Source organism: Festucalex cinctus, chromosome 14 (genome assembly GCF_051991245.1).
Source record: "Festucalex cinctus isolate MCC-2025b chromosome 14, RoL_Fcin_1.0, whole genome shotgun sequence".
NCBI lineage: Eukaryota > Metazoa > Chordata > Actinopteri > Syngnathiformes > Syngnathidae > Festucalex > Festucalex cinctus.
Window position 1 is genome coordinate 28,253,127 of NC_135424.1, and position 22,449 is coordinate 28,275,575.

The 22,449-nt window shown below is 41.6% G+C and overlaps 1 protein-coding gene across 6 annotated transcripts in view; it reads left to right on the forward strand.

Moving 5' to 3' along the window:
* Positions 1-22,061, forward strand: part of zswim8 (zinc finger, SWIM-type containing 8) — a 1,066,004-nt gene extending 1,043,943 nt beyond the window's left edge. For 5 of the 6 annotated variants that reach the window (XM_077494401.1, XM_077494403.1, XM_077494404.1 and 2 more), the window contains one exon: positions 18,816-22,061. In XM_077494401.1, the coding sequence (XP_077350527.1) occupies positions 18,816-19,019 (204 nt within the window). In that variant the 3' untranslated portion in view covers positions 19,020-22,061. The remainder of the gene's footprint in view (positions 1-18,815) is intronic. The other variant, XR_013278281.1, reaches the window with a different exon arrangement.
* The last annotated feature ends 388 nt before the right edge of the window (positions 22,062-22,449 follow it).

Below are 22,449 nucleotides of genomic sequence, written 5' to 3' on the forward strand. Positions count from 1 at the left end.
CCAGGATGTACAAAAAAGTCTCTTGGTGCCATGTGCTAAACCCAACAGGAAGTCCCCCAAGGGGCCGGGCATCACATTTTGAGCTAAAAAACTCCTCTTTAACGAAGCATTCCCGGTTGTACGTTTCACCTAGCGCTATGATAATTTGCAGGCATACATAAAGCCCACGATGTACAAAAAAGTCTCTTGGAACCAAGTTTCCAATCGGAAATGCTCCATAAAAATGTATAGAGGGCGCAATTTATTGCAAATTGCACAAGAAATCTCTAAAAATTCATGTTCATGACAAGTCTGATGTGTGTGCAAAGTTTCATGAGTTTTCACACATGTATAGACAAAAAAAAAAAGCAGCACTTTACTTGGCAAACAATGTATCGCTATGGCAACAGCATGTGACAAAATAAAAAACTTTCGATAACTTTGCATCTAAAACATCTTAAGATGAAACACACCAAGTTTGAACACGCAATAACTTTTCATCTTCAACATCTTTAGATGAATCACACCAAGTTTGAAGATGATCGGATAAACACTGTAGGAGGAGTTCGTTAAAATAAGACCCCTATGAAATGGCCAAAAAAATGGCAACACATTCCAAAGTAAATCAAAATGGTGGACTTCCTGTTAGGTTTAGCACATGGTTCAAAAAGAGTTTTTTGTAGGTCATAGTCTGTTACATATGTGTACCAATTTTCGTAGCTCTAGATTAAACGTACTTATGTATGCCTGCAAATTATCATAGCGCTAGGTGAAACGTACAACCGGGAATGCTTCGTTAAAGAGGAGTTTTTTAGCTCAAAATGTGATTTATTGAAAGCTTTTTATTTCGTCGCACGCTATTGTCGTGGCATGCACTGTTTGCAAAAAAAATTTTTTGGCCATTTCATAGGGGTCATATTTTAACAAACTCCTCCTACAGAGGTTTTTGTTCATCTGGATGTGCTACAGGTGCCACACAATTTTCATAGCCGTAGGACAATCATAGCGGGACAGGGATCCGTTTAACCTATGTAGGTGGCGCTCCAGAGCCATTTTTCTGTTATCATCTATGGCGACTTTAAAATATCAAATTTTTCGCCAGGCACCTACACGGTTAACCCGATTGACTTCAAACATGGGATGTACCATCTCAACACCTGGGACAACATCATGGTAAAAAATCGAGAGTTTTTGACATACTATATGACGGCGGCGAGGCATCAACGTTGTGCTCAATAGCGCCCTCTATGCATTTTTATGGAGCATTTCCAATTGTATGATTCAAGCGATACACAACTAAAGATGACTTGACCTAGATTTGTGAAAACTGGGAGGCATACCTATTAGCTTCAGTTACAATATTCGGTGTGGGGCATGATCAACATCTTAAGGCTTTTCTGACCAATTTTCAACTGGATCCCTTCAACGAGCTCGGCACAGTAGCTAAAAACGTAAAGTATGACATTTATTGAAAAATTTGATATTTTAAAGTCGCCATACATGATAACAGAAAAATGGCTCTCTAGCGCATGAGGTCGCGGTGTTTAACGGGTTTCTTCGCTGACGTAAGGAAACCATTTCGACGCCACACCGGTAGATGACAGGTGAAGGCGAGGCGGGCATAGTTTGAGTCAGTGCAGATAACCAAAAAAGTATTATGTAGCGATTTGCCAAACCAAAGAGGAAGTCCTCTATTTTGATTTTATTTTGGGAATTATACATCATTTTTGGCCTTTTTCATTAAACTTTGCACAGACAAGGCATGGAAAAAACTAACATTTTAAATGGTCCCTGTTCCATGTAACAGTACCCCAACGTGCCAGTACCCTGACGTGCAAGGAACCCAACGTTGTGCTCAATAGCGCCCTCTATGCATTTTTATGGAGCATTTCCAATTGTATGATTCAAGCGTGGCACCTGTAGCACATCCCAATGAACAAAAACCTCTTTGAAGTGTGTACCCTAAAATAGACAGAAAGTGAGGTATGAGTACCTCGAGGCCTGTTACATATGTCTTCAAATTTTGGTAACTCTAGGTAAAATGTACAACCGGGAATGCTTCATTAAAGAGGAGTTTTTTAGTTCAAAATGTGATGCCGGGCCCCTGGGGGACTTCCTGTTGGGTTTAGCACATGGCACCAAGAGAATTTTTTGTACATCTTGGGCTGTTAGCTATGATAATTTGCAGGCATCCATAAGAGTCCACGATGTACAAAAAAGTCTCTTGGAACCATGTGGTAAACCAAACAGGAAGTCCGCCATTTTGATTTATGATGGGATTTGTTGCCATTTTTTGTGGCCTTTTTCAGGGGTCATATTTTAACGAACCCCTCCTACAAAATTTGTCCGACTGTCTTCAAACTTGGTGTGTTTCATCTTAAGATGTTTAAGATGCAAAGTAATCGAAAGTTTTTTATTTTGTCACACGCTGTTGCCATAGCAATGCATTGTTTGCCAAGTGCTGCTTTTGTATTTTTATTTATACATGTGTGAAAACTCATGAAACTTTGCAAACACATCAGACTTGTCATGAACATGAATTTTTAGAGATTTATTGTGCAATTTGCAATAAATAGTGCCCTCTAGACATTTTTATGAAGCATTTCCGATGTATGATTATGCTAGACCCTTTTCCACAAGACCCTTTTGCTCGTTCGACGCAAACGATTCTCGTAAGTGTGCGTTTGATTTCTAGCTCGGCGTATCCACTGTGTGCCACTTATGTTTGAAACATATCACAAATCTGGCAGGTCAAATTTCTCTGTTCCCTGTTTCTTTATTCATTCGCATTCCTTCCTTATTTTCATTCGCTTTATTTTATAATTGGAAATGCTCCATAAAAATGCATAGAGGGCGCTATTGAGCACAACGTTGGGTTCCTTGCACGTCAGGGTACTGGCACGTTGGGGTACTGTTACATGGAACAAGGACCATTTAAAATGTTAGTTTTTTCCATGCCTTGTCTGTGCAAAGTTTAATGAAAAAGGCCAAATGGCCAAAAAAAATGGCAACACATTCCAAAGTAAATCAAAATGGTGGACTTCCTGTTAGGTTTAGCACATGGTTCAAAAAGAGTTTTTTGTACCTCGAGGGCTGTTATATACCTCTACAAATTTTGGTAACTCTAGGTGAAACGTACAGCCGGGTATGCTTTGTTAAAGAGGAGTTTTTTTTAGCTCAAAATGTGATGCCCAGATGGTTCAAAAAGAGTTTTTTGTAGGTCATAGTCTGTTACATATGTGTACCAATTTTCGTAGCTCTAGATTAAACGTACAACCGGCAATGCTTCGTTCAGTAAGAATTATTAAACTCTAAATTTGATGCCCCGCCAACATCTGGCCTGGTAAAATGAGCAATATTTTATCGTAGAATGTTCTATTTTTCAAAAAATGACTCAATAGCGCCCCCTAGAAATTCTTATCTAAGCAGCCCCGCTTGTACGTTTAAGCAAAATCTTTGGAGATTTTTAGGTGTATGAGGGAGCCCAAGACCTACAAAAAAGTCTCTTGGACCCATATGCTAAAATGAACAGGAAGCGAGCTGCGAATTTTTGAATGTCCCATTTTTTAGGATTTTAGCACATTTACAGGGAGCATACTTTTGCCCACTTCGCCTACACGTTTCATCCGACTGACTTCAGACTTGACCTGGACCATGTCAAGACCTGAGCCAACGACAGTGGGAAAAATCTTGACTTTTCGGAATACTATATGATGAGGGCGGGGCATCAACATTTGTGTTTCGCAATGAAAAAGGATATGCTTGATAACTCCCCGGTACATGCTCCAAAAAATCCCAAACTTGACATGTATGTTAATCGTCAAGGCCTGAAGTTATCTCTATGACAACATTCAGTTATATATGCAGCGCCACCTAGCCCTTGAGGCATAAAAAAAAAATACCCCACATACGGTATTTTGTACAAAAAATGTAAACTCATTCTAAGTGTGATAACCATGTGCTAAACCTAACAGGAAGTCCACCATTTTGATTTATTTTGGAACGTGTTGCCATTTTTTTGGCCAATTCATTGGGGTCTTATTTTAACGAACTCCTCCTACAGTGTTTATCCGATCATCTTCAAACTTGGTGTGATTCATCTTAAGATGTTGAAGATGAAAAGTTATTGAAAGCTTTGTATTTCGTCGCACGCTGTTGTCATGGCATGCACTGTTTGCAAAGGAAAAAAAATATCCTTAAAGAAGCATTCCCATTTGTACGAAGCAGCTAGAGCTACGAAAATTTGTAGACATATGTAACAGCCCAAGATGTACAAAAAAGTCTCTTGGTGCCCCGTGCTAAACCCAACAGGAAGTCCCCCAGGGGCCGGGCATCACATTCTGAGCTAAAAAACTCCTCTTTAACAAAGCATACCCGGCTGTACGTTTCACCTAGAGTTACCAAAATTTGTAGAGGTATATAACAGCCCTCGAGGTACAAAAAACTCTTTTTGAACCATATGCTAAACCTAACAGGACGTCCGCCATTTTGATTTACTTTGGAATGTGTTGCCATTTTTTTTTGGCCATTTCATAGGGGTCATATTTTAACAAACTCCTCCTACAGAGTTCATCCGATCATCTTCAAACTTGGTGTGATTCATCTTAAGATGTTGAAAATGAAAATTTATTGAAAGCTTTTTATTTCGTCGGACGCTGTTGTCGTGGCATGCACTTGTTTGCAAAGGAAAAGAAATCCTTCTTAATGAAGTGTAAGGGAAATCGGTCCAATTAATTATTAAATCAATAATTGTTAATTATTAAATTAATAATCAATTGGCTCATTAATTGAAGGAGACTCAAACTTAATATTTAAATTAAGTTGAGCTTGCCTGCGGAGCACCACATCTCTTTTTGATAATTTTATCAGGATAACAGATGAGAACCTCGTTGAATCAGTCATTAAAATGAAGGTTGTGCCCTTACTACAATTTTGTGAGTTCTTTGTTCAGCTTAGAGGTCACTATAAATTGATGAAACACACACACAGTAAACCAGGTTTTGAGTTTTGTGCACGTTTATTCTCTAACCTAGGTGGGATAATCTACTTAGAATTTAAAGAAGCAAAACTAACTACTATGATAGGCAATGAAACGAGAACTAAAATAATAAAAATAATCAAAGGAGAAGAAAAGAAGAAAAAAGAAACGGTCTTAGCCAAGGTGATAGATTTCTTAAATCAAACCAACATGGGACCCACAATCAACCTAGTTTGCACCAATTTGTACTAGGGCAAAGGCCTGCAAAGTTGCACTTACAGATGGGGTTGGTCTGAGAAGTAGGACCCTGGATGGAGACTCGCCAAGCCCGTTTGAAGATAGAATGGAGAAGGTTCAGTTCAGGAGAGGGAGAGAGAGGTCGTCCGGCTGGCCAACTGAGCGTCACGGGGTCAACCTGCTGGCTGGGAAGCGGCCCTCTTAGTTGAGGCCTCGGTGCTTGGGAAAAGCACCATCCGTTGAGCCTTTGCAGGGACTAAAAGCAGCGTGTTTCGCTGCGCCTGTCGCAACACGCGATGGCTTCTGTGCGTTGCCGTGTGCTGGAGGTTAAGCTAGCTGGGCTAGCCCTTTGTCTGGCAGCCGCGCCGATGGAGACCAGGAAGGAGCCAAGGAGCAGCGAAGAAGCGGGAGCCAAAGAGCAGCGGAAGAGGAGGCAGCACGCAGGGTGCGTGCTTTTAAATTGGGAAGGCGGCGGCCTCCACACCAGGGGGGCCGGTTGAGACCACAGTGGAAAGTTACCAGCTGGGGGAGATTTTTGGTAGACTAATCAGATTGAATCTGGATCCCATGTGTGTTAAGATTCTAAGGTCAGAATTCAACCAATGCAATACGTACAATTGAATACCTCAAATGAAATGTTACCTAGCTTACACTGTTAAAACGTGCATACCCATGAAAGTTTAGTGGAGAATCTGCCACTGCAATGGAACATTTTCATGACATTTCATGGAGTCAACATTTCACAAATGGCAAACATAACATTTCATAATTCATTGTTCTGTTGCAAAATAAGAAAGTCAAGTTTCTAAGAAGGCTTTTACTGTCCTGATTTGTGTGTGTGTGCGCGTGCGCGTGTCAATCAGAGCATTTGTGGCTGTTTGTGGGGGATGTTCTTGTGCTCCCCACCCCCCACAGTGGCATGTTCAGGCCACAGGAGCTCAATTCCTTTGGAACTGAGGTTGCAAAAAGTTACAACCGGCCGATAATCGTTACAGATCCTCCCTTTGGCGATGGAAACGTTCTTCGACAGAACGTTTCGGTCGGCACTTCTAGACGTGGCATCGGCAGGTGGACAGGTGAAGCACAACAATGCAGTTACCAGAGTACAAAGTTGGTGCAAACCCACCCCTCCCCTCCCTTTGCTAAAGCTAGACTCGGCAGTTGGCTATGATGTTATCTTTCCCTCTAGGTCTACACTACGTGTCGTGTATAGAGTGGAAGGGGAAAGTAACAGACGCAACAGGAGAAGAACACGAGAGTGAAAAATAGAAGTCCAATAGTTGTCTAGAGGCCTGTGTAGGAATGTCATGTCAATATGACTGAAAGGGGGGCACTTTCGGTTCTTACTATGACTTTGGGTCTTTCTAGGGCAAAAGAAAGCTGTATTAAGGGAGCATGCAGGCCGAGAAGACGTTCTCACAACTGAGCTGTTGATGTATCAAACAGATTAGTGCAGCATGTCAAGTCTCAGCGCGGTCACACCTTGCGTGTGAGCGTGCTCTGGTTGGGACACCGAGAAGAAACAAACTGTCTCGTGGTTAGTTTGGTTCAGCTTAGCGTGATGCTAGGCAGATTGAGGACTAGCGTAGTCCTTTTGGTTGTTTTGTCGGGAGACGGTAGATTGGTAATTTGTTTGCTACGCGTTGTTAGGCAAAAGGAATCTCGGTCGTGACTCGCGTGTTTCGCCATTTTCAAGTTAACGGTGTTTGGACTAACAGCGTTAACAGTTAAGGTTCTTATTTTAAATAAGAAGCTAATAAAAGCAGCAGCTAAAAGCACATTTCTTACCAATCGCTTTAGTCGTTTGGGGAGTCTGCTGAAGATCATTTGAGTCACTGTACACTTTCTAGGAAGTTTGTTTATGCACATGGTGTCATAAGTATGAGTGCGGGTGTGCGAATGGGTGAAGCACAAATTTAATTGGCTATTCAATGGCGTTATGGCGGTTAGGTTTGGCCCTAGCCACTTTAAATATGTCGTGAGCGCATTCATACACAACAGCAGCAAAAATTTGTTAGCCATTAGGCGCCAGGGTGTCTGAAACCACTGTTTGGAAAGGGACCGTTCGGGTCCTGCATCAGTTGGAAAGGTAAATGCACCCATAGGTGCCTGACGGGTGGGAGCCAAAAGCTCCAAGTCATCTTGGATGAACCACAGGAAGAAACAAAGGTGTATCTTGTACCTGCTGATGGTGGTCAACAAAGGTGGGCGAGGTTCGTCCCTTAATTGTAACCAAGGAAGTGAGGTCATGGAGGTTGGACCTGATTGGCTGGTCCAGTCCTGTTGTGATGACCTCCCTTTGACAGCTATGTGTCATGTCATGGGCGTATGATGTCATGACCCCCCCTTCGGCTAGGTGGAGCCACGAACGGCAGAGATGTGCGGTCCACGGAGGAGCAAGAAGAAAGCCCATGACAGGAAGCAAAAGGTGACCACCAAAAGCGAATGTCTTGGCATGAACAGGTGAGCCGTCGACAGGCGAACGAGGAAGGCACGCGGCGGCGGTGAGCCACACAATGAGCAAAAGCAAGAGAAGAACAATGGACTGCAAGTTCATTGAAATCAGATAAGTGTTGTTGAGCACAAAGGCTGACAACGTGTGGCCCAAAAGAAGTACTGCACGCGCGAAAGCGGGGGCAGTGAATGGCAGGACAGTGGTGTGCAGAAGCAGATTGCAAAGAACAACCACTGTGTTGTTTGGGTTGTTCGATGACAATTTCAAGTGCGATTTCAAGTTCAAAGTCCGCGGTGAAGCTGAATGGTTTGCTTCAAAAGTGAGGACAACGGCCTCAATTTGTGTCATGCGTAGCTCAGAGGTGCAATCCAAGTCGCGTTCCGTAAGGTGGCAGAGTTGCACACCCTGAGTGGGATGTTCAACTTGGCCGAGGGGAGAGCTGGTGTTGCGAAGGTGACCTCCTGAGGGCATCTCGGGGACAACAGGCATGGTCCCCCCTTGAGTTGGGTGAGAGTCCTGGTGTGAGTTTTGTACACTCAGAACAGGTTCACAAGAAGTCTCTGTTAGGCTTACCGCATAACAATTGGCAGTTTTGGTCAGCGGTGCTGCAGGCAGAGGCTGCCGCACCTGTGACCAGATTTTGCGTCGGTCGTAATCTATCAGGGGCTTGAAGCGGCCCAGCAGATCTTGACCAATGAGGAGCGGGACTGATTCCACAGCAGACACGTACACAGGGTGGACCAATTTGTGTGGTCCAATCGTCCAGTGTAACGTTGCCATGGAGTCCAGATGGGTGTTAGTCAGTGCAAATGCACCGATCTCCAATGAGCAGTGGTTGACGCGGAGCGTCCGGCCACTGTTCTTCAGCATGGCTTGAAGTTGGTTGAAGAGCGTGTTGGACATTACTGTAATGTCAGCGCCAGGATCAACCAAAGCGTCATAGTCTAATGTTTGTTCAAGTGTCGTCCTCAAATAGAACTTACGTGATGCACCTTTAATCTTGAGGTTACCTAAGAGCTGTTTGAATGGTTGATTCGACTCGGTAACAGGTGCACTGGCAGAAGGCAAAGAAGGTGCTGGATCCAGTTGGACTGAAAGAACGGTGTTGTCCGACACCTCTGGCTCATTGATGGCTGTCGGCTGACTGTCGTTGGACAATTTGCGCAGCCCATCAAGAACTTTTGTCCAGATGCTGCTGTCAATTGAGGAGTCACCTGACGTGGATGGGGGCTCCTGAGGACTATTTGTGCGGGGAGGTTTCTTTTTGCGAGGTTTTGTTTTCGCAAAGGGTTTCTCCCGTTCACAACCACGGCTGGAGCTATGACTCAACCGCGCAGGTGCACTGCGGCCGTACTGGTGCTTCTGATGAGAACCATTTTGAAGCCGTTGTGCAGGATTTGATGGGGAAGCGGCGACGTCATCGTCGCTTTGCTGTGATTCGGACTGTCGTTCGACCTCGTCTGAACCACCTGCAACATGGTAAACAGAGGATTCCACTGATTTAGCAGCGTTTTCGCGTAAAAACACAAAGGCCTTGGATGCAAGTTCACGTAGCTCTAGGCTACTTAGCGTGCGAGGACAAGTTGTCACACCCAAGAGGCGGCTTGTGTTTGGGTGGAGGTTGTTCAAAAATAGTGTTTTGAATTCTACCTGTTCTTCCATGTTGGGTTCGTTACGATGCCCAAAGTATGCCTTGCGCAGGCGACTATAATACAGGCTGGGTGATTCCTTTCGGCCTTGTTTTACTGACCAGGCCGCAAGAAAGCTCATTGCTGATACTGGGCCATCAAATTCACGAGACAATGCGTGACATAGTGCTCGATAATCATTCAAGATGTGGATCGGCTGGCGGTCGATCCAATCACTTACTTCTCGAGTGGACGTCAATTTCATGAGGTAAATCTTGTCTTCCGTTGTTGCCTGTGGGAATCTCCTCAAATGAAAATCAAGGTCTTTGAGGTACACAGAAGTGTTATCAGAGCAATCTTGTTTTGGCTGAAATTTCTGAATGTGCTTGGCAATCGTGTCTAACTCTTTTGTAGACATGCCTGGTTGCGCCACATGATGAGGTGAAGAAGCATCTGCTTGTTGAGCAGGAGAAGGAAGGTTGGCAGCAACTGGAGATGCACAAGAAGGCGTGGCGCCTAGCGGGGGTGCCGAAACAAGAAGTGTGCTTCTTGGTGGAAGCACAGAGACAGGTGAGCTTGCTCCTCTCAGTGACACTGCAGAGGGAGGGGGCCCCCGCGTGTGTTGAGCGGCACTTGGAGACGTGCTTGCCATGGAGCGAGTGGGAACCGGAAGTGGCACAGGTGGTTGAGAAGCAGGTCCAAGATTTGCAGCAGAAGTCTGCTGCACATCGGACAACGTGGCAGCGTCTGACGAAGGAACAGGTGCGTGCACCACAAGTGGATCAAAATGCAAAGTAGAGTTCACCTGAGACAGGTCCTGAACGGGGACCTCCAAAGCAGTGGTTTGGGACGGCGTCAATGGACACCTGGTGTTACCTTGTGGGACTTGCTGTAATTTCGGTTCAGCATGGGATGACTCGTCATCCCGGCCAGTGTTGAAGGATGGATGCTGCAATCGCCGGAGTTTTTCTTCCATTGCCATCAACTCAGATTTCAAACGAAACGTCTGCCTTTTTCCTTCAATGCGTTCATTTTTCAAAAGTCTAATCTTTTGAGTTAATTCCGCAATTTCATCATTCGCGAGAGCTAGCAAGTACTTGTCAAATTCATGCTCAGTTTGGAGATCAATCCAATGGGCTTCAGTGGGCTGATTTGATAGTTCTACAATGCATTCTTTTAGCTCACGAATTTCAGATGTGGCATTATGCCAATTTTGTTCATGCGTGCGGGCAGTTTGTGTACTCACTTTGAGTTCCTGTGTCAATTTTGTAACTTGGTTTCCCAAGTCCACGCGGTCAGATTCATGCAACCATGCTTCCAACTCGGTTAGCTTGCTGCTAACTTGGGCGTGAATTTGCTGTTCTGCTGTCAGAACGCTTTTCACTTGTTCGAGTTCATGGTCACTCAATTTCCACCTAGCCACTAAATTCACCATTAGTCGGCTGAGGATTTGTGCCATATCTTCGTGGGTTAACGACCCTTGTTGAGCGTCGCAAACGAGTTGCGCAATGTTGGTGTCAAGAATCTCTGCGCTAGCGCTGGCTGTCGCGTCGGCATAGCCTGGAATGAGATTGTTAGTCACGGTCGCAAGGGCATTTTCCAAAGCATCCATTGTTAAAAGTAGCGTTATGATATCCAAGATATGCGTAAGCTCACTTTACTCAATTTGGAAGGACTAATTGTTAGCCAATTAGACAATGCTGGAAATGCTTAATGCTTAAAGATTGGCTTTTTGGGCTCAATTAGTTGATTCAAACTGTTTTACCAAAATTCTTAAGGCACAGATTAAAGGATGGTATCCAAATATGTTACCAATTATTTTAAATGGCAATGCATTAAATAATTGAGAACCCTCAACAAAGTATTGTGTTAAGCAATTTAGTCTGCTAAATTACTATTAACCACAGCATACATTTGAGGTTACAGGTTTTAGGAAACAAAAGTCTACTAAGGACAGTCACATTAAATTAAAATTACATTTAATTCAATAGAGGTTTCCAAAAGTGCCTAAAAATTGGGTAAACACTTTTACTACAACGAGAAAAGCTATACACTACTGGTTGAGTGTTGCTTTTAATTAAAACAAAATTAAGTACTTGAAAACGGTGGTTAATTATTTAAACAAACTCTTTGGTTAGTCAATAATTAAAGTTATCAAGCGTTTTAATTTTGTTGGCAAAAGTTCCTCGGCTGCGGTACCGTGAATAGCCACAGGAGGACGCCGTCGGCGTTTAAAACGCAACGAGGCTCCTGTGTGTAGTATAGAGTCGTACTTTTGTTCGATCAATAAAGTTTTATGACTTTACCGCATAGACAAAACAACTCCGTCGCTCGTAAGTGACACAGAATGTGTCTTAAAACGAGTGTTTAAATACCTTGCACAAGTTTTAAAATCGTAGCACTTGGCAAGCAAAGTTGTTAGCAAGACGCCGCTAACGTAAACTTTGTCAATGAGTGGCACGTCACCGGAAGTTGCGCGTGCGTGTGTCGCCAGCTGTCAATCTGTCAAACACGTTAAATTCACTCCTTACGGATAATCGCGCGTGTTGTTATGCGCGGCACTGACGCCGAATTATCAAGAAGACACTAATAATTATAATTTAAATAAATCAAGGAGCGGAAACCACGGAAACGTTTTAATTCCCACGGGTTTATATCGCGATACTAGTATCCTGTAAGGACTCGCTTTGAGGGGAAAGAGAAAACTACTACTTCCTGAAAGACGGTGTTAATTCATTAAACACGACGGAATTAATGAAGATTAAAAAGTGCAAAACGTACAAAAATATTAACCCTAAACTCAATGTTAACACTTGGTGAAACAGGAGTAGGAAAAATATTATAATGTAATGTTTAAGAGTGGCGAAGACGCGTGATGTTAAATTGTCTTAAATCCAGTAAGAATCATAGGTTAGGACGGTACAGTAGTAATTTAAATCCCTCGATTAGTTTCAAATCACGGTAACTTGATTATTTAAATTATAAAGTGCTTTGAATGCGATGTTGAAGAAGGCAGACAGTAGGCTCACGGGGGGAGGGGGCTGTGATGTGTCCCTCTTCACACGTGGGTTGCTAGAAAGCAGGAGTCAACTATACTAGCTGTAGTTTGGCAGCTGGCCGTGTAGCAATATGAGTATTAAGCAAACAGTACACTTTAGTGTTAATCAGATGGAAATCTAATTTCAACAATTTAAGCGAACTGTATAACTAGTTATTCAGTGCTACAATTTGGCAGAGACTGGGCTCTCAGTGGGGGGGTCACGTGGTGAGACGTGATCCTCTCTTGGAGGCCACAGCCAAATGAGGAGCGACTTGGAAGTCTGGCCGTTGGGCCCGCCCCTCAAATTAGTTTATTGGTCGACTGGTTTCAAGGGGTGGTTACCTGAATCCCAGTTAAGTTAAGGATACGCCTCCAAAGATGGCGGATCTTAACACGTGTGTTTTACACAAAAGGCTAGCAGTTTTAGCACCATGTGCCTTACGCTAAACCCGACAAAAGGGAGTCAACTTAACACCTTGAGAAATGTGCTGTGACTCAAATGGTGGTCTGAATGCAGAATTTCGTGCACTAGACTATTTCCTCAGCCTAAAGGCTTGTAACGTAATCAGGTAGCTAAGCTGATTGCGCCACGTGAGGTTTGGAATATATTTTTAACCCAATCAGAATTCGTGACGAGTTAGAAAAAACATTCCCAGGCCTAAAAAGTTTTGCATGCAATAGAAAAAATGTGATCGTTACTCTTCCACTTTTGTGTGTGTAACATTCACATAGTCGACAAATTCATTCTCTTCTCAATAACTAGTCGTTAGACTGTTATTTAGCGCTTCAAATACACTGCTTTTATACATCGGATTGGCTCTGGCATAAAGTTGTAGTTAGATTGCTATGGAAACGAGCTGAAATTTTCCCAGAAGAACACGCTGCACAAGCTGTTTTTGGATTGTTACATGTGTGTGTTTCACAAAATATGTAACATAAATTGGCCTCACTCGGGGCACCATTATGTAAGGGAAATCGGTCCAATTAATTATTAAATCAATAATTGTTAATTATTAAATTAATAATCAATTGGCTCATTAATTGAAGGAGACTCAAACTTAATATTTAAATTAAGTTGAGCTTGCCTGCGGAGCACCACATCTCTTTTTGATAATTTTATCAGGATAACAGATGAGAACCTCGTTGAATCAGTCATTAAAATGAAGGTTGTGCCCTTACTACAATTTTGTGAGTTCTTTGTTCAGCTTAGAGGTCACTATAAATTGATGAAACACACACAGTAAACCAGGTTTTGAGTTTTGTGCACGTTTATTCTCTAACCTAGGTGGGATAATCTACTTAGAATTTAAAGAAGCAAAACTAACTACTATGATAGGCAATGAAACGAGAACTAAAATAATAAAAATAATCAAAGGAGAAGAAAAGAAGAAAAAAGAAACGGTCTTAGCCAAGGTGATAGATTTCTTAAATCAAACCAACATGGGACCCACAATCAACCTAGTTTGCACCAATTTGTACTAGGGCAAAGGCCTGCAAAGTTGCACTTACAGATGGGGTTGGTCTGAGAAGTAGGACCCTGGATGGAGACTCGCCAAGCCCGTTTGAAGATAGAATGGAGAAGGTTCAGTTCAGGAGAGGGAGAGAGAGGTCGTCCGGCTGGCCAACTGAGCGTCACGGGGTCAACCTGCTGGCTGGGAAGCGGCCCTCTTAGTTGAGGCCTCGGTGCTTGGGAAAAGCACCATCCGTTGAGCCTTTGCAGGGACTAAAAGCAGCGTGTTTCGCTGCGCCTGTCGCAACACGCGATGGCTTCTGTGCGTTGCCGTGTGCTGGAGGTTAAGCTAGCTGGGCTAGCCCTTTGTCTGGCAGCCGCGCCGATGGAGACCAGGAAGGAGCCAAGGAGCAGCGAAGAAGCGGGAGCCAAAGAGCAGCGGAAGAGGAGGCAGCACGCAGGGAGCGTGCTTTTAAATTGGGAAGGCGGCGGCCTCCACACCAGGGGGGCCGGTTGAGACCACAGTGGAAAGTTACCAGCTGGGGGAGATTTTTGGTAGACTAATCAGATTGAATCTGGATCCCATGTGTGTTAAGATTCTAAGGTCAGAATTCAACCAATGCAATACGTACAATTGAATACCTCAAATGAAATGTTACCTAGCTTACACTGTTAAAACGTGCATACCCATGAAAGTTTAGTGGAGAATCTGCCACTGCAATGGAACATTTTCATGACATTTCATGGAGTCAACATTTCACAAATGGCAAACATAACATTTCATAATTCATTGTTCTGTTGCAAAATAAGAAAGTCAAGTTTCTAAGAAGGCTTTTACTGTCCTGATTTGTGTGTGTGTGCGCGTGCGCGTGTCAATCAGAGCATTTGTGGCTGTTTGTGGGGGATGTTCTTGTGCTCCCCACCCCCCACAGTGGCATGTTCAGGCCACAGGAGCTCAATTCCTTTGGAACTGAGGTTGCAAAAAGTTACAACCGGCCGATAATCGTTACAGAAGCATTCCCAGTTGTACGAAGCAGCTCGAGCTACGAAAATTTGGAGACATATGTAACAGCCCACGATGTACAAAAAAAGTCTGTTGGTGCCATGTACTAAACCCAACAAGAAGTCCCCCAGGGGCCGGGCATCACATTTTGTGCTAAAAAAAACCCCTCCTTTTTAACGAAGCATTCCCGGTTGTACGTTTCACCTAGAGCTATGATAATTTGGAGGCATACATAAGAGCCCACGATGTACAAAAAAGTCTCTTGGAACCATATGCTGAACTAAACAGGAAGTCTGCCATTTTGATTTACTTTGGTATTTGTAACCACTTTTTGGGGCCTTTTATAGGGGTAATATTTTCTGCAAAACTTATCACATCGTCTTCATTCTTTGGCATGTTTAATCTTAAGATATTTAAGATGAAAAGTTATAGAAATTTTTTATTTTGTCACACGCCTTTGCTGTAGCGATGCATTGTTTGCAAAGATTTTTTTTTTTAGAGAGTTAAACATGGGCAAAAACGCACAAAATTTTGCACACAGATCAGGTCTCTCACTAACATGAATATTTTATAATTTGTTGTGCAATTTGTAATAAATGGCTCAATAGCGCCGTCTAGATATTTTTAGGAAGTATATCTGATTATATGGTTCAGCTAGATGTGTGAATATTGGGAGGCATACCTATCAGCCTAATATCTCCAAAAATTATTCTATAGCCATGTGCCAATCCATTTTGATTTTATTTTAATTGTGCATCATTTTTGGCCTTCCATGAAACTTTGCAAACACAAAGCATGTCAAAAACATTTACAATTTAGACGGTTTCCTATGAAACAGTACCCCAACATGCCAGTACCCCGACATGCAAATACCCCAACGTGGCCCAGGTTGCGAGGGCCCTTTATAGCTGCTCGCAGCTCTAGTTAGGGCCCGAGCAGCGACCGCTGCGAGGTCCCTATTGTTTTTCGTTCGAATTCTTCTTCTTCTTCTTCTTCTTCTTCTTCTTCTTCTTCTTCTTCTTCTTCTTCTTCTTCTTCTCCGTAAACGATCGCATTTTTGAGGACCTAAACATTCACGAAAACTCACCAAACTTTGCACACTCCTCAGGCCCGGCGAAAAATTTTATATTAGGAAGTCGTCATAACAGCGCGACTCTATAGCGCCCCCTAGCGTAGAAAAATAACAACCAAGCCCGGCACGTTTGAGCTAGAGCAACGAAAATTGGCAGGCACGTGTAGCACCCCGAGACGCACAAAAAAAGTCTATTGGGACCATGTAGCTAAAATGTACAGGAAATGAGCTATGAATTTTTTAATGTCTAATTTTGGCCTATTTTGGCACATTCACTGTGGTCATGCTTTTTCTCCCTTTGCAAACATTTTTCATCCAATTGACTTCAAACTTGGCATTTATCATCTCAAGACCTGAGAGAACAACTGGGCAAAAAATCTTGCCTTTTCGAAATACTATATGACGGGGGCGGGGCATCAAATATTGCCTTTAAAATTTCATTTGTCCAGAAAGAGCAAATGCTTAATAACTCCCATGTTCAAGCTCCAAAAAATCTCAAACTTCTCAGGCAACGTAATAGTCACGGCCTGAAAACATCTATATGATAAAATTCAGCTATACATATAGCGCCACCTAGTGGTAACAATAAATGTCATACTTTACGTTTTTAGCTACTGTGCTGAGCTCGTTGAAGGAATCCAGTTGAAAATTGGTCAGAAAAGCCTTAAGATGTTGATCATGCCCCACACCGAATATTGTCACTTTTCGCCAAAGGGCGTGGCGGCTACGGAACCGCAAAATCTGAAGATTTTTCGTGACAATAAAAGCAGCATTAACTTGACCGAGATGATCCTATCTTCTCAAAATTTCACACATTTGATGAGAGTCCAGCCCTAAAGACATCTACGAACTTCTATTTCATCTTACTGATAGCGCCACCTAGTGGCAATTTTTTTTCTTACGAATTTTCTTCTACGTTTTTCTCCAAACACGTTAACTGGACCTACCTCATATTTGCTCAGATGAGGGTTTCGGCCTTCATGATGTCACAACACGAAGTTTGTGAGTTTTTGCGAATCGCTGTGGGCGTGGCTAAGCACTGTTCGCCAAGAAAACAACGCCGGTTTTGAGGGTCTAAACATGCACAGAAACTCATGAAACTTGGCACACACATCTGGTCTGGTAAAATGAGCAATATTTCATTGTTGATTGTGTTATTTTTACAAAAATGACTCAATAGCGCCCCCTAGAAATTTTTAACGAAGCAGCCCCGGTTGTATGTTTAAGCAAGAATGACGAATATTTTTAGGTGTATGAGGGAGCCAAAGACCTACAAAAAAGTCTCTTGAACCCATATGCTAAAATGAACAGGAAGTGAGCTACGAATTTTTGAATGTCCCATTTTTGACGATTTTTGCACATCTACAGGGGGCATACTTTTGCCCACTTCTCCTACACGTTTCATCCGACTGAGTTAAGACTTGACCTGGACCATGTCAAGACCTGAGCCAACGACAGGGGGAAAAATCTTGACTTTTCGAAATACTATATGATGAGGGCGGGGCATCAAAATTTGTGTTTTGCACTGAAAAAGGATATGCTTAATAACTCCCCGGTACATGCTCCAAAAAATCCCAAACTTGACATGTATGTTTAGAGTCAAGGCCTGAAGCTATCTCTATGACAACATTCAGTTATATATGCAGCGCCACCTAGCCCTTGAAGCATGAAAAAAAAAATACCCCACTTACGGTATTTTTACAAAAATTGTAAACTCATTCTCAGTGTGATAACTAAGTCATTTATGAATATTCTTTTAGTTTCCACCACTCAAAATGTTCACTGGCATCAGACTTATCCAAACATATATATATTTTTATTTATTTTTGATAGCCTCTGTGGACATTAAAAGCAATATCGTGAATGAAGGATATGCATAATAACTCCACGGTACATGCGCCAAAAAAAATCCCACACTTGACATGTATGCTTATAATCAAGGCCTGAAGGTATCTCTATGACAACATTCAGTTATAAATACAGCGCCACCGAGCCCTTGAGGCATAATATATAAAAAAAAAAAAAAACACATACGGTATTTTGTACAAAAAATGTAAACTCATTCTAAGTGTGATAACTAAGTCATTTATGAATATTCTTTTAGTTTCCACCACTCAAATTGTTCACTGGCTTCACACCGATCCAAACGTATGTACGTTTCCATTTTGTTTTATTCATTTTTGATTGCCCCTTTGGACAATATAAGTAACATTGTGCAATGAGTACAACGAGCGATGATGTATATATACACTTTTACAAAAAATACCAATCAGGGCAACTCATTGCCTAAAAATAAATTAAAAAAAAGCTGATTTTTGCAGATCTTAACAATCACCAAAACCCATTGAGCTTGACACACTCATCACATCTGGCAAAAAAAAAAAAAAAAAGAAAACCTAATGTAAAGGTTTATCATGGCATTGTCAAAGAAATTCTGCTTCCAATGTGCCAGTACCCCAATGTGCGAGTACCCGAACGTGCAAGTACCCGAACGTGCAAGTACCCCAACGTGGCCCGGGCTGCGAGGGCCCTTTATAGCTATAAAGGGCCCTCGCAGCTCTAGTTCAAATTAAGTTTTTAAATCCAGTTACTCAAAATGAACAGCACAAATTCAATGTATGTAATTCCAATACAGTTTTTGAATACAGTTATTCAAGTTCAAATCTAAATAATTCAGATTCAGTTTCTGATGGCACATCTTTCAGCTCATACTTTGCAAGTTAACTTGCACTGTGAATTCCTAAATTTTGTTCTTGCACCCTTAAATTTTAGGCCGGGGTCCACTGTGTTCCTACTCAGAAAACTACAAACTTATATTTCATCATGGTAATAGCGCCACCTGTATGGCCCTGCCCTAATTAGGACTCTTATGAGAAGGAATGTAGGTGATGTGATTTGTTGGGTAACTTAACTGTAATTGGTTGATTCCATACAATCCTCCAAGACAAATCACCCTTTGTCCTTTCTTTGCAGTATATCCATCACAGGCTCATCCACTTAACACCTGCTGACTTTGATGACTTTGTCAACATCATCCGCAGCGCCAGAGCTGCTTTCTGTCTCACACCAGTGGGTGTTATGCAGTTAAACGATGTACTTCAGAACCTGAAGAGAGGCAAACAGACTAAGGAGCTGTGGCAACGCATTTCCCTGGAGATGGCAACGTTTTCGCCCTGAATATATGGGTCTGAAGGCATCCATGGAGCATTACTACTGTTGGGCTGAGCAATTCCACATTCCCACTCTTTTTGTCTGAAATCTTGCTTCCATGCCTCCACCACCTCCAAAAATATAAACTGAACAAACACACCACTGACAGTTCTTGTTTTCTGTGACTGTAATGAAATTTAAGTCTAATATTATATTTTTTTTTTCCGTTTCTCCTGAAAAACCTTGACTAAGAAGGAGCTTGGTCCAGTTATGCCGCTTTCCACTAGACCGGTTCCACACCGAGTCAGCCTTGGTTAGAGGCCATCCGGTGTCATATGTATATGGTGTCATTCGGGTCTAGTGGAAAAGTCGCTTTATATTTGTTTATTGTTCTCAAGAAAAGTAATGGGTCCACCCTGTTTTGCATTGCATTGCCGTCCCAACAAAAAGTGTGTTTGAATCTCTTTGAATCTCTCTGTGGCCTCACAACTTGTGAGAGGTGTCCTTTGAACTGGGCCACCGCCATTGGGAACGTGGCGATCCAATCCCCGGCTACAGAAGCTAGCTCTAAAAGCATGGAATGTCACCTCTCTGGCATGGACGCAGTCCTAGCTGGTGTGTGAGGCGAAGGTGAGGTGAAGTTACGACTCAATCAGGGTTCTGCAACCCACTGCTCCTGAGTCTCAAATGGATGTTTGATGCTGTGGCTCACAATTTGGGAAAGAAATAATGAATGTTTAATTTCAAATTGTTTTTATTTTAGTGCGTTTCCAGTGTTGGTAATAACAGCGTTTAACAGAATTAGTTACTCAATTCTTTTTTTTTTTTTATAAATGGAGTAATCTAATTATCTTCCCCATATTTATAACATTATCGTTATTAAATGTGTTGCGTTTCAATTTATTAGTTTCAAGGCTCAAAATTAGCTTACAGTAAGTTGCACAGTTGTGTGTGCTTTTCCGGAAAGCTTTCTCCAAGTCAATTCAAGAAAATGTTATTTGCACAGTTCGATGCACAGTTGTTGTTGCACCTAAAGGTGTCAGGACAACTGGTATGTGTAATGACTTTTATTTTGGAGAAGTGTGTCTTCCTTCACAATAAACATGTTAGCATTTTAGCAAGAGTCCTCCTCCCTAGCCTGGAACTGATACGGGGTTTGACATGACTGACATTGGTGAAAATAACATTGGTAGAGCGCTGCCAAAAAACGTCCACCATGAGAACAATTCTGTTCCACCAACAACCATTACGGGATTTTGCAACTTCACAAGCACCATGACAGCTATAAATAAAATATAAGTCATAGTGACACACTGATGAAACACTCGCCAATAGCGCCAACAATTCTATTTTATCTGTATGTGCAGGACTAGGGCTGGGAAAAAAAAGTCGACCAAGTCGACTTTAAAAATAGGTCAACTGGAAAACTTTAAGTCGACGCTACGCCCAAAACCATGTTTGTGCCGCCGCCGTCCAGGTTTCACACGGACCTTTTATGCCTATGTCTGTTGCGAACTTCCATGCGATGGAAAAGGACAGAGTAAAAAAAAAAAAAAAGACTCCTGTCACTCCCCTAACAAAAGACAAAGAATGTCCAGAGTTTGGGACCATTTCGAGAAGATTGAGAGGACAAATAAAGTTATTTGGAAATTGTGCAAAACAACAATGGCGAACCATAGCATCAATTATGCAGCATGTTAAGAGGAAACATCCATATGTAGTGCTTGAAGAAACCAGAGCAAGCTAAGTTTAGTTATTATTATTATTATTATTATTATTAGTAGTAGTAGCATGATAATAATGCTATTTAGAAAGCAACGCACTGCACTGTATGTTGACTGGAACTTGCCGCTTGTTTGACTCTTATGGCACCGCTTGAGGACTCGAGTAGCAATGCATTAATTGCTAAGCTAACCGCCTAACTGCACTGGTCTTTCTTAATGTGAAGGCAGTCTGGCTCACAATATCCTTATAATACACACAACACAATCTATATTCGACAATTGTTAGCCTGATTTATGGAGCAATGTTTACAGCACATTGAGCCCAACTATGAAGTATTGCTGTCTTTTCTTTTCTTTTCTTTTCTTTTCTTTTATTTACAAGTGATACTGTCTTTTATCGCTGATAATATTGCTGTAACTGTATTGAAAAGATTACCTGTATGTATTGTTTGATTTAACAATGATATATACAAGATGTGAAACAAGAACTAGAATTAACCTGTTAAGTTCCCTGAGAGAATTTGGGATTAACATGTCATGTATATATATATGTTATTCATGCTTGCTTAGTTAATATATATATGATTTTATTGATTTAACGTTTATCATTGTCGAATAGAGCCATGACCTTTGACATATTTTTATTCAACGTTGTGTGTTTATGACTCATGTGTAAAGTATGTATGACTCATATTTTCATTCAACGTTGTGTATCTATGACTCAATTGTAAAGAATTTATGACTCATCTTTATGACTCATCTGTGGAAAATTACTGAGAATGAGTCTCAACAAGTGCGCATTGATATGAGGATATGCGGAAGGACACTCACCGGAAGAAATCAGTGATATGACCCAAGGTGATAAAAAGTCGTCACCAGCTGGGATGGAGGCCCTTTTTCCCTGCGATGTGGTCTGGATGGAGTGTATTCCTGAAGATGGATTTATGGCTGTTTGAGGACTTGAGATTTTTTTACGAAGGAACTTGGACTTAAAAGCCGTGGATGGAATTTTCTTCAATGATTGGGTAAAGTACAAAACTTTTATCAATAATGATGTATGATAGGAAGATATGAATGACTAATCGCGAGTTAGGGTGGGGGCCATTTAATACACTCTCATATCTTTAAATTATTTTTAGCCAAAAACATCTTATTGTGAATCAGGTCTTAAGCTTTTCCGAGAAATGATCAATCTTAGAAAGCTTTTGTAAAAGGTTATATTATTCTTGATCTCCTGTTTTCTATTTTATTTTATTTTTATTGATTTAAGGTTTTATCATTAAATGTGATTTTTATGATTTATATTGGTTATTTTATTATTGACAATAAAAATGTTAAAAGACAATTTTTGAGTCAATCATTTTATTGTTTTGTCAGTCTTTATTTTATTTAGTTTTGGTTTTATTTTTTTGGACGTTTTATAAGTCCAAGGTCATTTTATAAGACCAAATAAAATAATTGAAAAACTAATTGTGATTTAATTAGTTTGTTAAAAATTAACAGATGCCCAAGCAATTTCATGCTAGAATCATCATCCGGATCCCAAATTAAACTAAATACAGCAAAAGATTTGAGTGCACAACGTTTGGTTTAGGTTTGACAGCCATAATCATCTTTTTATTGCTTTAAATGCGTTTTTGCGCATGATTGTACATTTGAGCAGAATGTGTCAACATCTTAAAAATTAACAGGTGCCCAAGCAATTTCATGCTAGAATCATCATCCGGATGCCA